The sequence below is a fragment of the Heterocephalus glaber genome, unplaced genomic scaffold, assembly GCF_053883595.1.
Source record: "Heterocephalus glaber isolate CG9 unplaced genomic scaffold, H.glaber_assembly_v1.0 deba00001543, whole genome shotgun sequence".
NCBI classification, from domain to species: domain Eukaryota; kingdom Metazoa; phylum Chordata; class Mammalia; order Rodentia; family Bathyergidae; genus Heterocephalus; species Heterocephalus glaber.
Genome location: NW_028258336.1, coordinates 3,832,666 through 3,848,113, shown reverse-complemented (window position 1 = coordinate 3,848,113; position 15,448 = coordinate 3,832,666). Strand labels below are relative to the sequence as shown.

The 15,448-nt window shown below is 39.3% G+C and overlaps 1 protein-coding gene across 1 annotated transcript in view; it reads left to right on the top strand.

The window, feature by feature from the left end:
* Positions 1 to 15,448, top strand: part of Nln (neurolysin) — a 130,316-nt gene that overhangs the window by 105,941 nt on the left and 8,927 nt on the right. The window contains exons 10-12 of the mRNA XM_004862867.3: positions 10,031 to 10,217; positions 10,784 to 10,912; positions 12,166 to 12,302. Coding sequence (XP_004862924.1) covers positions 10,031 to 10,217; positions 10,784 to 10,912; positions 12,166 to 12,302 — 453 coding nt within the window. The remainder of the gene's footprint in view (positions 1 to 10,030; positions 10,218 to 10,783; positions 10,913 to 12,165; positions 12,303 to 15,448) is intronic.

Below are 15,448 nucleotides of genomic sequence, written 5' to 3'. Positions count from 1 at the left end.
TTCTATTATTAATGCTTTTTCGAGGAGTTCAGTGGTTTTCAACCTTCTCAGGCCCTCTACTCCTTTTCTAATAATAAGTATTTTTAGCACCTCCTTTTCTTTTCTCTTTTTTTGGGGGGCGGGGGGGCAGGGGTTGATACCAGGATCAGACTCCGGACCTTGCACTCGCGAGGAAGACAGTGGCACCACTGAGCTAAATCCCCAGTCCAGCACCTCCTTTTCTTAACCTCAAATTAAAATCACATAATATAACTACATATAGAATTGTCCAGTGGATTAAAATTGATTTCTTTAAACAGTCCTAAAATTCACATGGAACCAGAAGAAACCTAGAAGAACAAAACCAATTCCGGGCAACAAGGACAAAGCAGGGTGTGTCACAATCCCTGATTTGAAATTATGCTACAAAGTTCTCACAATAAAAACAGCATGATACTGGCAAAGAACAGACACAAGGATTAGTGGAACAGAATAGGAGATGTAAAAACAACTCGAAGCACACTCAGCTACCTTATATTTGACAAAGGGGCCAAACACCTTCACTGGAAGAAAGATAGCCTCTTTAATAAATGGTGCTGAGAAAACTGGCTTTCCACATGCTGAAGACCTATATCTCTCACCATGCATTAAACTAAAATCGAAATGGATCAAAAATCTAAATATAAAAATAGAAATACTTAATCTTCTGGAAGACAGAATAGGTAAAACTCTTGAAGACATAGGTATAGGCAAACACTTTATGAACAAATCCAATCAAAAAGGAAATACTACAAAGAATCAACAATTAGGATCATGTCAAATTAAAAAGCTTTTCAACAGCAAAAGAAACAAACAGGGATTTAGCTCAGTGGTTCCACTGCCTGCCTTGCAAGCACAAGGTTCAGAGTTGGATCCCCGGTACCAAAAAAAAAGAAAGAAACCACCAACAGAGTAAAGAGACAACCCACAAAATGGGAAAAAAATTTACCAGCTACGCCTCAGACAGAGGACTAACATCTAGAATACTTAACTAAAAAATATCAGACTCCCCAAATTTAATGACCCAATCCAAAAATGGCCATCAGAAATGAATAGACACTTCTCAAGTACTGAGACTGGGATGTAGCTCAGTGGTGTGCTAGTTCCATCCCAGTACCACAGAAAAAAAAAAAAAAAAAAAAAGAAGTACTCACTGCAAATAAACATGAAAAAATATTCAACATCGCTGGTCATTTGAGAAATCCAAATTCAAAGAGAGATTCCATCTCACTCCAGGAAGAATGCCTATCATCAAGAAATCAACCAATAACAAATGCTGGTGAGGCTGTGGGGGAAAGGAACCCTTCTCTATTATTGGTGAGAGCGTAAACTGGTACAACCACTGTGGAAATCAGTACGGAGATTCCTCAAAAAACTAAAGCTAGAGGTTTCATTTGATCCAGCTATTCCCCTTCTAGGTATCTTCTCAAAAGAGCTAAAAGCATTATACCACAGTGATAGCATATCCATGTTTATAGCAGCATAATTTATAATAGCTAAATCTTGGAAAGAGCCCATATGCCCATCAACAGATGAATGGATAAAGAAAATGTGATAGGGCCAGGGATTTAGCTCAGTGGCACCGTGCCTGCCTCACAAGCACAAAGTCTGAGTTCATTTCCCAGTACCAAAAAAATTAAAAATTAAAAAATCAAATGGTAATACTTAAGTATGGCTATGCAGCAAGAATGAAGTATTGCTGGGGAGGAGGAGAGGGTGTTGTACCAAATGTGAATAACTGAATGGAGCACCATACACTGTCGACTGTTGAAGTGGTCTGTGTTGTCAACTCCATTCCACAAACAGTATTGCTGATGGTAACATGGGTTTCTGAATGACAAACACCACTCAAGGAGACTCTCAAGAAAAAAAGTAATCTTAACTTTGATTTACACAGTAGATACTAATAGTACTTGGAAATTTAAATTGTATAAAAATGCTTTGCAAAAATATGTACAGTAGGGTTAGTTTCTAGACTCACTGGGTTTTAGTTTTTTCATCTTTAAAAATGACTACTGGGACATTAGCATGACAAGGCAAGCATGAAACAATTTTTGTTATTTTTTTCCTGGCTTGTGTGGGATCATTTCTGAGTATTCAGCATCCTTAACCCCCAGAGTAGCCCCTAATCACTAAATGATAAAAAATGTACCCCTTCATTTTTAAACTGTCACCTCTTATATTAGTCAGATTTTACTGACACACACCACTTGAACAAGGATAGGTTCATTTGGCTCATGCTTGCAGAAGATTCACTCCATGGCTGGCTGGCTCCAAGGCACGAAGATCATGGCAGAAGAGCACGGCAGAGCAAAACTGCCTAGTTCAGGGCAGCAGGGAAACTGAGTAGGGGAACAGCACTAGAGACAAAGGGGCAAGGGACCAGGTTCACACTTCCCTGACTACCCAGACACACTCAGGCATGTGCTTTTCTAATACCTTGAGTGGCTCCTAAGCCAGTCAGACTGACAGTGAAGCATAACCATCATACTCTGCTTTAAAACTAATTCTATATTTTATCTTTTAATCCTGGCATTTCAATCTTTTTTTCTTTCTTTTAGTACTAGGGTTTGAACCCAGGCGCTGAGCATGCTAGCCAAGCATTGTACCACTGGTACATATCACCAGCTCTTTTTTTTTTTTCCTAGTACCAGGAATAGAACTCAGGATCTTGCTCTTGCCAGGGAGGCACGGCGCCACTGAGCTGTATCCCTGGCCTACCAACTCTGTATTTTGAAACTTGCTAAGAGCCTTGCCAAGTTGTTCATGTTGGCCTCAAATTTGTGATTTTCCTTCCTCACCCTCCCAAGTTGCTAGAATTAGAGGCGTGTACCCATCACACCTGGCTTCTTACATTGAGATAGCCTCTTCAGTACTAGAAAATATTTTTTGGTACTGACATTTTAAAACTGGCTCATAACTGAACAAACACACATGAGCATGCACACGTGCATGCACACACACACTGTGTTCACCAATTAGATGTCTCTCTCTTGAAACAGTGAACAATTAAAGTATTCATGAGCACAGAATGTGTCATACAGATGAGTAGTGTTGGTACAGTCTTTTGCTTGATCATCTCTTCATGAGATTATCTTTTAAAAATCTCTTTGTCTATTTTTCTTATCAGATACCATGTAATCTTTCAAGAACTTTTTTAGGTAGTGGTATTTAGAACAAGTGATCACTGCTTTTATTGTTTTGTTTGGTTTGGTTTGGTACCAGAGATTGAACTCAGGACCTTGCACTTGCAAAGTAGGTGGAGGAACCACTGAGCTAAATCCCCGGCCCTACTCATGTTTTTTGTAGACACAGACAGATCCATATATGTGCAGGTTTATAATAAGTCAGTCTAAAACCTTTTGTACTGATATAAAATGGGTGGTAGTGAAAAGGAGATGTTCAACTTCTATGTTCAGTAATACTTCTGACTTACCTGAGAAATATAGTGAATGAAAAAGTTGCCATATGTATTCAGTAGATTGGTTTTAAGATATGGCAGCTCATCCTTTGAGCTCTCCCCTGTGACATTCTGCAGGTCTGATGACCAGAAGAGCTCGTTTAAGCTTGTCATGGTAATATTTAAATGTGTCAGCAGGAACTTCCAGTTTTCGAACATGTGGACACAGTAGTTCAATGTGTCTCCTATCTTGCCACTCAGAAGTTGAGTTTTACTCATATATTCTTTGTTTACACTGCAGGTAGGCAATTTTGAAGATAGCAATCAAGAGGAGGTATCACTAGTATCTGTTCCTGTTCCATGTCTTGATTGTGGGCTCTCAGTTGTCACTGGCCTTCTGAACTTCTGCAGAATAGAAGAGTAGTGCCTCTTACCAGCCTCATTATGATGGCTTCTTAGGTTGTATAATGAGAGCAGTAGTAATGAATTTTGAGCTATAAAGAGATAATTATTTTAAGGAAACATCAGAATCACAATAAAGCTTTTTAAATTAAAAATGAAAGTGATGGACAGTCAAAAACTTCAAATTATGTGATATGAAATAGCTGTTCAGCTGGCCATGGTGGTGCATGCCTGTAATCCTAGCACTCAGGAGACTGAAGCAAGAGGATCACTGTGAGTTTGAGGCCAGCCTGGGCTACACAGTGAGTTCAATGCCAGCCTAGAATACATAGTGAGACCCTGCCTCAAAAAGAAAAGAAAAGAAAAGAAAAGGAAATAGCTGTTCATTTACTCAAAAAAGTACTAGAGCATCTTGTGTGTTCTAAATATTTACATTGCACACTCTCTAAATAAACCCTATATTTTAGTCAGAGAGGCACCCTGTTGTTATGACAAGGGCACTGGATTAAAAATCATCTCTGGATTAAAAACATTTGTGGACCTGGCTGTGGGACTTTTGGCAAGTTATTTGACGTCTGTGAACTGTCTCATTTTTTTTTTTTATTCACAAAATGGGAACAGCAGCAGTTCTCACCTACTTTTCTGGCATGTTGGGGAAATTAAATAAGAATGTGAAAAGGCACTTTGAAAAGATGAAGTACCATACATATTTGAAGTATCCTTATAAGCATGCTTATGTATAATTCAGTCGTTTTGGGATCAAAACTGGAAGAAGGGAGGACAAAAACCATGAAACAATTTTCTGTCACTTCAGGGTCAAGAGAACTCGCAAATGCTTACCCTCAATGGGTTTTGAGTAAGGCTTTGTGGAAGCTGATTGTAAATAATGAGAAGTGTATTTGTTTTTGTTATGTTGTAATGATAAGGTAGAAGTTCGAGTCCTGAAGCAAGAACAAAATGAGCAGCTTAAAAGTATTGGGGATAGTGGAGGCTTCGTTGTAGAGACATGTAGCTATATTTATCTTCAGCATTAATGCTGAGGAATAAATACTTGGAGGAAACTGAGGACAGATGTGGTCAGAGCAGCCAAGGCCATATGTGGATAGGCAGAATGGGCAGGCCAAGCAGAATAGAGGCCAAGAGCCAGGCATGGTGGTGCATGCCTGTGATCCAGCACTTGGGAGGCCGAGGCAGGAGGATCACTGCAAGTTCAGGGCCAGCCTGAACTACAAAGGGAGGCCCTGCCTCAAAAAAACAAAAACCGAAAAAACAGAACGGAGTCCAAGATTTACTCAGCACGTACCATGTACACGGAGCTTTGCGTTCCTTCATTCATTTTATCATCATAGTACCCTTTGAGGTAGATGCGTAATATTTCCCCCATTCTCCAAGTGAATACAACCTGAGAAGGCCTTGCTGCAGATCTTTCAGTCACGCCTGACTAGCTGTTGCTGCCTTTGCTCTCATCTGTGCAGTAGAGGTGGCCTGTCTCATGCAGTCTAAAGTTGGTCTCCTTCGTGCGTATTTGTATTGGGCAGACTTTTCCCCTAAGATAATGAATGGTGTTCCAGTGATAAGGTGGAAGGAGTTTGTCCAGTTCTGCACCTCCCTCTGCATAAGTTGACTGTTGAGGTTTTCGTCTTGGAGAACCATGAGCTGTTTACCAATAGTCTTCTGCTTTTGCTGTTCTGTTCCCCAGGCCCAGTTCCAGCACACTTTTAGAGCCAGACATGATTTCCTTCAGAATCTTTTCTTTTTAAATTTGTATTTGTTTATACAGACACTAGCACATATATGTGTGTGTGTGTGTGTGTGTGTGTGTGTGTGTGTAGGCATACTTAGAATAAATGATAACTAATGTCACAAATCAAAATGTGAATCTTTATCATGTTTATTTCTGTTTAGGAACATGCTTGTTTTATTTGCTTACTGTATTTTCTACATGTATTTAACAATACTCAGTTTTATGTGGGAAGTATATTAGCACTAATAGCTATCATGGCCCATAAACTACTATTTTGCACATTGTCAAATTGATTGTATTAAAAAACTATATAAAGTAATTTTTTGGGTTCTTTTGATTATAATTTAAATATACCGGGCAGTGTTATGACCAATAATGAGTAATAACTGAGCAGCCATGGTGCTTTTTGCACATTAAGTCCCGTTACTCTACTTGATCATACTACATCTTGCCTGTGGTTTGTGTGGATATACACAGTGGCTGTGTGGTCCTTTGTCTTGGAGAATTAGCTGTTTGTGGGAAATTGTACTTTTGAATTTTGTAGATTCTTTAGTCTTTTCGTTTGAAAAATATTTAGATAATGTTGCCCAAAGGGCTCACAGCGAAAACAGCTGACTGACTTTTGGGAAATTAGTGAGCAGTAAGGCTATTTTTAGCTTTTACTCCTTGCAAACACTTCCTTTTGTTCTTTAGAATACATTGTTGATCTGTTAGCTGTGCTGCCCCCCACCATGTGGCTTTAGGTAAAATAAGCCCTCTTTTCTCTACTCTGCATGACAATAACTGTCTTGATTCTTATTTTAATTCTAACTCATGAGTTACAGTTATTTATTTGTTCATTTTTTATACTGAACAGCTCCCCCAAACACACACACACACACTCACACACTCATGCACACTTTGTGTTATTTGGGGTTAATTTTCTCCCTTATCTAAAAATACTGACTAAAAATAAAAGAAAATAAAAATACTGACTGAAACTCATTTGTAGATTATACTTGCATCTGTGACTTTACCACTAGCGCCCGTGACATGAGAGATTCGCGTTCAAGTGAAGCCACTCTTAACTTCTGGAGCTGGAATCCTCAGTCGGGTGTTCGTCCCCGCTGTGCTGTTCTAAAGCTTCCACCATGCCTCCCGTCTCATCTTCCTCAGTGAAGAGAAGTGCAGTGACGATTAGGTCACTCCTACCGACTGAGCTTCAGGATTTTATGTTGTTTTTATACACACTTATTTCAAGATAGAAAAGCTGGTTTTATTGCCATGTTCTTTTATTTTGGAGGTTGTTTTGTTTTGTTTTATTTTAGACAGGGTCTCACTATGTAGTTCAGGCTGTCCTTTAACTGACTATGTAGCCTGGGCTGGCCTGGAACTCGCAGCAATACTCCTGCCTCAGCCTCCCAAGTGCTGGGATTATAGTCCCAGGTTCTTTTTCAAGCATATTTTAACTTCCATATGAACAGACTATCCAACTTAAATTTTTTATAAAATTAAGCTTTTTTAAGGTCAAATTTGTCTCACTGATGTGAGGAGTTGCTAAATAACAGATTATTTTTAAATTTTTTGTTCATATTCTTGCTTTATAATTAAAATATACATTCAATGAAAAAATACTAAATGAAAAATCTATACAAGCAAGATATATAAAATTTACCTTTTTTGTTAGCAGATTACATAACTTTGCCTTTCTCTACTGTTAGTAACTCTAAAAGCCAGTTATAAAATTATGCAATTAACATTACAGAATCAAAAATTCAGGATAACTGGTTACAAAATGGTTAACCTTTGCACCTCAGGCTTATGTTCAGTCTTTGAAAAATCTTCAGCATTTAGAAGAAGCCAAATTTCTAAGGAACTGAAGCCTCATTTTAATTAATTACATAAAGGAGAACTTAAATGTAAGACCTTTCAATTTTAGATCTTTTCCAACAGGATTTAGTCATTTTGCAATATTATAATTTAAGCAGGGAATGGTGGTACATACCTAGAATATCAACTGCTAAGGAGGCTGTCAGGAGGACCATAAGTTCAAGGCCAGCCCGGAGTTCTCAGTGAGACTTTGTCTCAAAATAAAAAATAAGAAGGGCTGGAGATGTAGCTTAGTGGTAGAGTGCCCTGAGTTCATTCCTCAGTACCACCAAAGAGGAGGAGGAGAAAAAAATAATCATAATTTAATCCTTTCCCCCATTTATCTAAAAGATAAGGGGTACATAATAACATTCATTGTTAAGAACTGTAATTATTCAAATCCTGTTTCTGTCAGTCTCTATATGCCTCAGTTTCCTTATCTCAAAAATGGAGTTAATAGTTCTATCACATAATTGCTTGATGATATAAATCAGATAATTCATATAAGGAGCCTGACCCAGTGAAGACTTCATGGATATTGGCTGCTCCTGTTTTATCTTTCAGTAGGATGTAATGTTAGAAAATGACATGTCCGAATGAGGCACGAGACTCCATTTCTGGAGATCTTTGCTTCTTTCTCTGTAAGAATTTTTTACTGGAATGTTCTCAGCAGAGATGGCCTAATTCTAGTACCTCATGAATGTAGTCTCCCTTGGCCCTCCAGTATTTGCAGTTCTTCATAACTAGAATCAGTGCAATTATAATGGGAAGTCAAGCAAAACATGTTTTTGCATAAAGAGAGGAAGGCAGAATGTACAATGGTGTTTTGACATCTGTGCCTCTGCCCTAGGCCAGAAGCAGACTGGTAGTTTGCTGCTAATTTGGCGTCCCATCTGCTGCCTTCTCAGAGATTAGGTCCCTCTTCCTTTTCTCTCCTGGTAAGAGCCCCAGGGATGATGAAGTCAGGGAGAGAAGGTTGGAATGTAAGGCATGTAAAGAGGACAGAGGTTCAAGGATAGACAACAGAATGGCAGCCCCCTTTCTACAGATGACCTCGTCTGGCCAGTGCTAAATCTCCTCTGCCAGCGACAGTTTTACAAGTGTTCTGTGGACAGTGTGAAGGTTATAAAACACTAGCTTGACCATCTTTCTGCCCTGCAGCTTTCCTGACATCTGGCTCGATTTACTAAATTTGACTTTTTGTTGTTGTTGTTTTTGTATGTTTGATACTGGGGATCAAACCTAGGGGCACTCTACCACTGAGTTATATCCCCAGCCTGCTTCTTATTTTTTTCTTACAGTAGACCCTCAAGTTACAACTGACCTAACGTACAAACAACTTGAGTTTGGACTAAAATTTTCGTTTTTAACTTACAAAGTCTTGAGTTATGACCCAAATGCGAACCACTTGTGCTTCCAGGTACAGATTTAACCCTTAAAGAGTTCTGGAAGGAACGTTACAACATCCTTTCCTGTGTGGGGTTATTTGAGAAATCCTTGGCCAATGTCTAAAGACACTGAGATCTGTCAGGATACAGGAGAGAGACTTTGAAGGCTGTGTAGAGGAGCCTGAGCCTTCACTTGACCAACTTGAGTTACAACCAGCCCTCATGAATGAATTGAGTTCATAAGTCAAGGGTCCACTGTATTTGGAGATGGGGTCTCACTAAATCGCCTAGGCTGACCTCAAACCCAATGATCCTCCTGTTTCAGCCACAAAAGTAGCTGGAGTTACAGGCATGTACCACTGTATGCGACTGGCTTTTAAAAACTTTTGAACTTTTATTTTTTATGTTCCGTGTCCAGGTCCTTGGAACCAGTCCTTTATTTTTTTCAGAGGTGCTTGAACTTTTGAATGTATCCCTTCTCTTTTTCTGTAGTATTTAACTCACCCCACTTACCAAGTAATTTACAGACTTAACTCTCACTGAACAGACTTTATTTTAAGGTACCATCTTTCACCCAATCCAAGAGGTCCAACTCAGGCTTTCCATAGCATGTTTATCTTAGAACCACTGATTTAAAGTTTAGAGCACACACAAAGATATCAGATTGGAATGTTGTAACTTAACTCATTAAATGACTTCAACTTGAATAGTTAAGCAATAGAGTGATGAGTGCACCAGAGAAGCATGTATTGAATAAACAAAAGTAAGCAACTTGAAGAAGGAGCTAGGAAGAAGTTGTTGTCTTATGATTCTCTTCATTTTAATAGAAAATTCTTTAAAAACATTTTGACTTTCAAATTTTAAGGCTTTTTTTTAGCTTAGACCGATTTTTTTTTTTTAGTTAGGATTTCTTGATCTATATTTGTCTGTAATTTAAAAAAACAAAATAGTGACCTGGGGATTTAGCTCAGTGGTTCCACGGCCTGCCTCACAAGCGCAAGGTCCCAAGTTTGATCCCTGGTACCAAAAAAACAAAACAAAATAGTACTTCAATATACAGTATTTGGAAAGTTTTTCATGTTATTTGGTTGCTGTATTTTATTTTCACTCACTTTAGGATATTGTAACACCTCATTCAAAAGCACAGTTGTCTGATTTTGCTGTGTTTTAATTATAATTCATCACATAATTTTCATTCAGTCTTTAAAAATTCCTTTGTTTCCTTTCTAGACTGATTTTGCACGATTTAGTGGAACAAATGTGGAAACTGACTTTGTAGAGGTGCCATCACAAATGCTTGAAAATTGGGTGTGGGACATGGATTCCCTCCGAAGATTATCAAAACATTATAAAGATGGAAGTCCTATTACAGATGATCTGCTTGAAAAGCTCGTTGCTTCTAGACTGGTCAACACAGGTAAGACTTCTAAATTTAGCTAAAGAAAATAAATGAGATTTTTTTTTTTTTTTTGGTACCAGGGATCGAACTCGGAACCTTGCGCTTGCAAGGCAGGCACTGGAACCACTGAGCTAAATCCCCGGCCCAAAATGAGAATTTCTTAATGCAGAATTGGTGGTTTCTTTTTATATGTGCTAATATGTAGAGGGAAGCATGCTAAATATATTGGAGTGAAAAATTCTGGGATATACCCAAGGGAAAAAAATCTTTTAAATTGTAAAAGTAATGAGATGTCTTGCTCCCCATTTGATGATGAGTTCTACTGAACTCAGTTTTGGATTTTTGTGTTTTTTTTTTTTTGAGACAGGGTCTTACTATCTAGTTCAGGCTAGCCTTGAACTCACTATGTAGTCCAGGCTGGCCTTGAACTAGGGGCAATCCTTCTGTCTCAGCCTCCCAAGCGCTGGGATTACAGGCATGCACCATCACAACCAGCTCCTGAAATCAGTTTTTGAAATCTTTGATCTTGTCATGTTAGAACACATGGTTCTCTCTTCAAAATATGTTCATTCTTATGTTATTAGGTCTTCTGACTCTACGCCAAATTGTCTTGAGCAAAGTTGATCAGTCCCTCCACACCAACACATCACTGGATGCTGCAAGTGAATATGCCAAATATTGCACAGAAATTTTAGGAATTGCAGCTACTCCAGGTATGTAAATTCTGCAACTCCTGATCTCCTTTTTCCTATGAAGCACAGGGAGTACTTCTAACAATGCAGGGGTGGTGGAGTTGCTCAAGCCTAATTTCGCTTCCTTCTGATTCCTGGAATCAGGCTATGACTTTCAGATAAGCGTACTATCCCCATGAGTTATCCTGTCCAAATGTGCTTGAAGGAAAGGTGGCTGCAGATTCATAGCATTTTAGTGTAATCAAGCATGAGCAGTTGGCCTGCTCCCAGGAGCTGAGAGAGCCATTCACACTTGGCAGCACCCTCTTGGCTCCTCCCTGCCTGTGTGCACCATGACTTCCTTCTGATTTTCAGTCAGAAGATGGTAGAAAGAAAAATTCTGGAGAGAAGCATGAACTTCTCTTTTGTTTCTGATTCTGAGGTCAGTTATATTTGACTGCCAGTTTCTAGCCCGAAGCCTATGGATTCATTAGTGTATGTGTGTTTATATATTTTAGGCCAATAGATGTGTGTTTATATGTAGTTGGTGAGGTGAGGTTTTTTCACCAAGGAAATTGTTGTAAAATGAATCAGCCATGTTTACAGAGATAATAAAGTTAAGAATAGTTGTTTGAGTCACTCTAGCCTCCTCATGTCCTTTGGTGACCTGTTTATATTAAACCATAGAGCAACTCTGTGCTTTAAGCCACTTGGACAGACCCCTTCTTAAGGTAGCCCTAGAGATAGATTGACTTGGTAAAACCTTTTTTTGCTTTTCAAATAGAGTTTTGTTTCAGAACTCATCTAAAACAAGTGCCATTTTATTCTGAGACATTTTAGATAGTAAAATTGTGGCAAAGGGCTGGGGTGTGTGGCTCTGTGGTAAAGTACTTACCTAGCAGGCACAGAGCCCTGGGTTCAGTCTTCAGCACCTAAAAAAAACAAGTGGAAAGAGTATGGTTAGTACAGTATTAGAGTGTTAAGACATCTGGATCTTTAAGGGTTAAGAAAGACTGATGGAATACTGAGCTACCTGATGGGTGTGAACAAAGCCTCTGAAACTATTGTTAGACATTCCTGAGCTTAGGCTGAAACCAGCTCTGCGGTTGAGCCATGGATGAGAGAAGTTTGTGAACATCTTGGCCAAGGATACACATAACCCAAGTACCAGAGGTGAGATCCTATCATTCACTCTGTCCTCCCACAGCAAGACCTTGAAGGGAAACCTTAGCTAGCTGAGAACCTGGTAATTAACACTTGCTCTCACACTGATTGAAATGTATCTTCTTTTAAAGGCACAAATATGCCAGCTACTTTTGGACATTTGGCAGGGGGATATGATGGCCAGTATTATGGATATCTTTGGAGTGAAGTATTTTCCATGGACATGTTTTACAGCTGTTTTAAAAAAGAAGGGATAATGAATCCAGAGGTATTGTGTGTATTTTTTCTCTTTTATTAATTTTGTAGTTGCCTTTCTTCCTTTTAACTCTTAGTGTAAAATATTTATGACATTTAGATTTTAGAGTAAAAAGTTTGGTAACAGCTTTTAACTTTAAGGTCTTGCATCTTCTCAAATCACTGTACATCATTAAGTTGCAGTGTACAAGTGATTAACTCTAAATCTATAGGGTTAAAAGAAAGCCTACTGCATTTTCTTGCTTATTAACATTCCAGTATATTGCATAATTAAAAATTCAAAGCCTTGTTTACCCATTTGAGAATTTATAGCTGCTAGTTTTGACATGTGCCATACAGTGTTCTAGTTTTATAGAGTTGGGAAAGAAAGGTAAACTCTTTCCTGATGTAAATGGTCTCCCTATGTTTTGATTATATTTATTCATTTTCTTTGTACCTCTTCTGTAGGAGGCACCCTTTTTCTGTGGCTAGCTACTCTCCCTACTGTATAGTTTGTAACCTAACTGCCTTTAGGTAACTTAAACTGCTTCATTAACCTAAGGCAGTCCTCCCATATACAGCGAGTGAACTGCCAAGTGGCAGCCAGCCAAGCCTTCCTGTGTTACAGTCCCTAAGTTTCCATGCTCATTGAAGACTCAACTGTCAGATTGTTTTTAAAGTCGATATATTTTCCTCTTTGTTTTTAAATTGTTTGATTCAGAAGTAAGAGAATGGATTATCAAAATCAAGTTCTGTTTATTTCAGTCTTCTGATTTATTCTCTGAATTATTTCTAAACTACACAGTACTTGCACATATGTATTGAAATACACTGGTATAATTGAGACCACCATTCCTTCCCTCCTTTCTCCCTAAAGAAATACCTATAGGGTACCAGCATCTCCCATCCCACCCCACCCATCTGGTAGGTTCCTTTAAGCCTACTTAAATGATGTGGCCAGCCTTTGACCAAAGGTCCACTACTGATACTTGTTCTCATGGGATCTTCAGCCTTATCTAGCCCTTCATTCCTTGCCCATTTCCTGTAGAAAGGGTGCCCTTGGAATTCAGAGAGTGCTAGGGAAGATTGTATGACTCTATTAACTGCCCTATCCTGGATTATGCTTTCCAACCCAAACTGGTCACCCAGTGTTACTGTGTAGTTCTTTTCTGTCCCCTCACTAATATCCTCCGAGTCCCCACTTCTCTGGTAGTAGTTGATCTCTCTTCTTTTTTTAAGAAACTTGGGGAGGGTGTAGCTCAGTGGTAGAGCACTTGTTGAGCATTCATGCAGCCCTGGGTCCCATCTCCAACACCACAGAGGGAAGGAGAAAAGGAAAGATCAATTGAAACTACCTTCATCTTTCTTTACCTGTACAGGTTGAGTGTCTCTTATCCAAACTATTTGGGAGCAGAATGGTTTCATGTTTTGGAGTTTTTCAGGTTCTGGAATATTTGTGTAGATTTTACTGATTGAGGGACCCTAATCCAAAAATCTGAAATCCACAATGCTCCTAAATCCAAAACCTTGTGTCATGTCCAGACTCAAAAAGTTTCTGAATTTGGAGCATTTTGGATTTCAGAATTTTAGATTAAAGATGCTGATCCTATACTTAGCTAGCTTATTCCTGTCACAGAAGAAATGTCTCTTAACTCCAAGCCTCACTGGTTTGCCATCTTGGAAGAAAACTTGCTACCAGCTATGATAACTCCAGTCAGCACTACTATCCTGTTGTTCATTTATAGAATAATTTCTTGGTGTGAGAAAGTTTTTGTGAACTTTAGTTTCCTGGCCTTGCCCTCACCAGCTGAACCAGAAAGTTATCCTCCCTTCAGAGACACCACTAACAACCTTCTCACCAACACCAGGGACCCCCATCTACCTCTTTCTTTACACCTTGGTTCTTGTTATCCTTCTCTTTGTTCTCAGCCCACAGGTTGGCTGTCAGGCCCCTTCCTTAATGCCCAGCACCTCCTGTGTGTCACACAAGTTTATGTGTTCCCCCATGCTTTCACACATTTATTCCTTCTATTTCTTCCACCTGAGATGGACATCTTCCTTGTTTGTACCTCTCAAAAATCCTACCATTCTTAAGGGTCCCACTCAAAACCCACCCATTTATGAAATCTTCTAGATCATCTGAACCAGGTGATCTGACCATAAGAATGGATTTGGGGAAGAGCTAGGGATTTAATTCAGTGGCACTGCACCTGCCTTGCAAGCTCAAGGTCCTGAGTTCCATCCCCAGTACCAAAAAAAAAAATGGACTTGGAGAAGGCATTCAATAAGCTTTTGCTTATGTATGGAGTGTTGTTTTTGTGGGTTTTTGCGGGGGAGGTAGGTTGTTTTTGTTTTGTTCTGTTTTGGGGGTTTTGGGGGGGGTTGGTTGTTTGTGATTTTGGTTTTTTTAAGACAAGGTCTCACCATGTACCTCAGACTGGCCTTGAACTCACCAAAATCCTCCTGCCTCAGCCTCCTGAATGCTGGAATTACAGGCATGCATCACCATACCAGGCATGTCTGCAATGTTTAATTGTAACTATTACATAAGCCAAATAAGTACATTACAAAATATTTTATACCATAAGATGCGTTTTATTTTGTACTGGGGATCGAACTCTGAACCTTGCACTTGCAAGGCAGGTGGTGGCACCACTGAGCTAAATCCCCAGCCCTAGAGGCAATTTAAAATATATATATATTTAGGGGAAAAGCACATCAAAATGTTGTCTAGTGCTTGTTTCAGGGTGTTAAGTTTGTGGATGATTATTAACGTTTTCCTAAACATTTTATGTGGCTTTTCTTTATTTTTACCTTTTCATGGGGTGTTTTAGAAACTGGAAAAGAAAGAGACAAAAGCTAAATGATACAAGTACAGTTCTGACATCTTCCTGACTCTCCCTGGTTGGTAGGCTTCCTGGCATAAGTATGCATCCCCCAAAGTTCAGCTCCTTCATTCACCTCCTCTGTGTGTCCACTCACATGGCCCCATCCCCAGGAGCCTCTGCTCTTCCAGCTGTCAAGAGAGCAGCCAAATCAGTGGGTCTCAAGCTACTCACAAGTCCAGCACAAGCAATCCTGGTGTTAGGCTTCTCTGTGCTGCTTATTCTCAAACTTCACAGCTTGGCCGGCAGCCATACTATTCACTTCAACAAAGGAGCAGGGGTTGAACATAGAGAA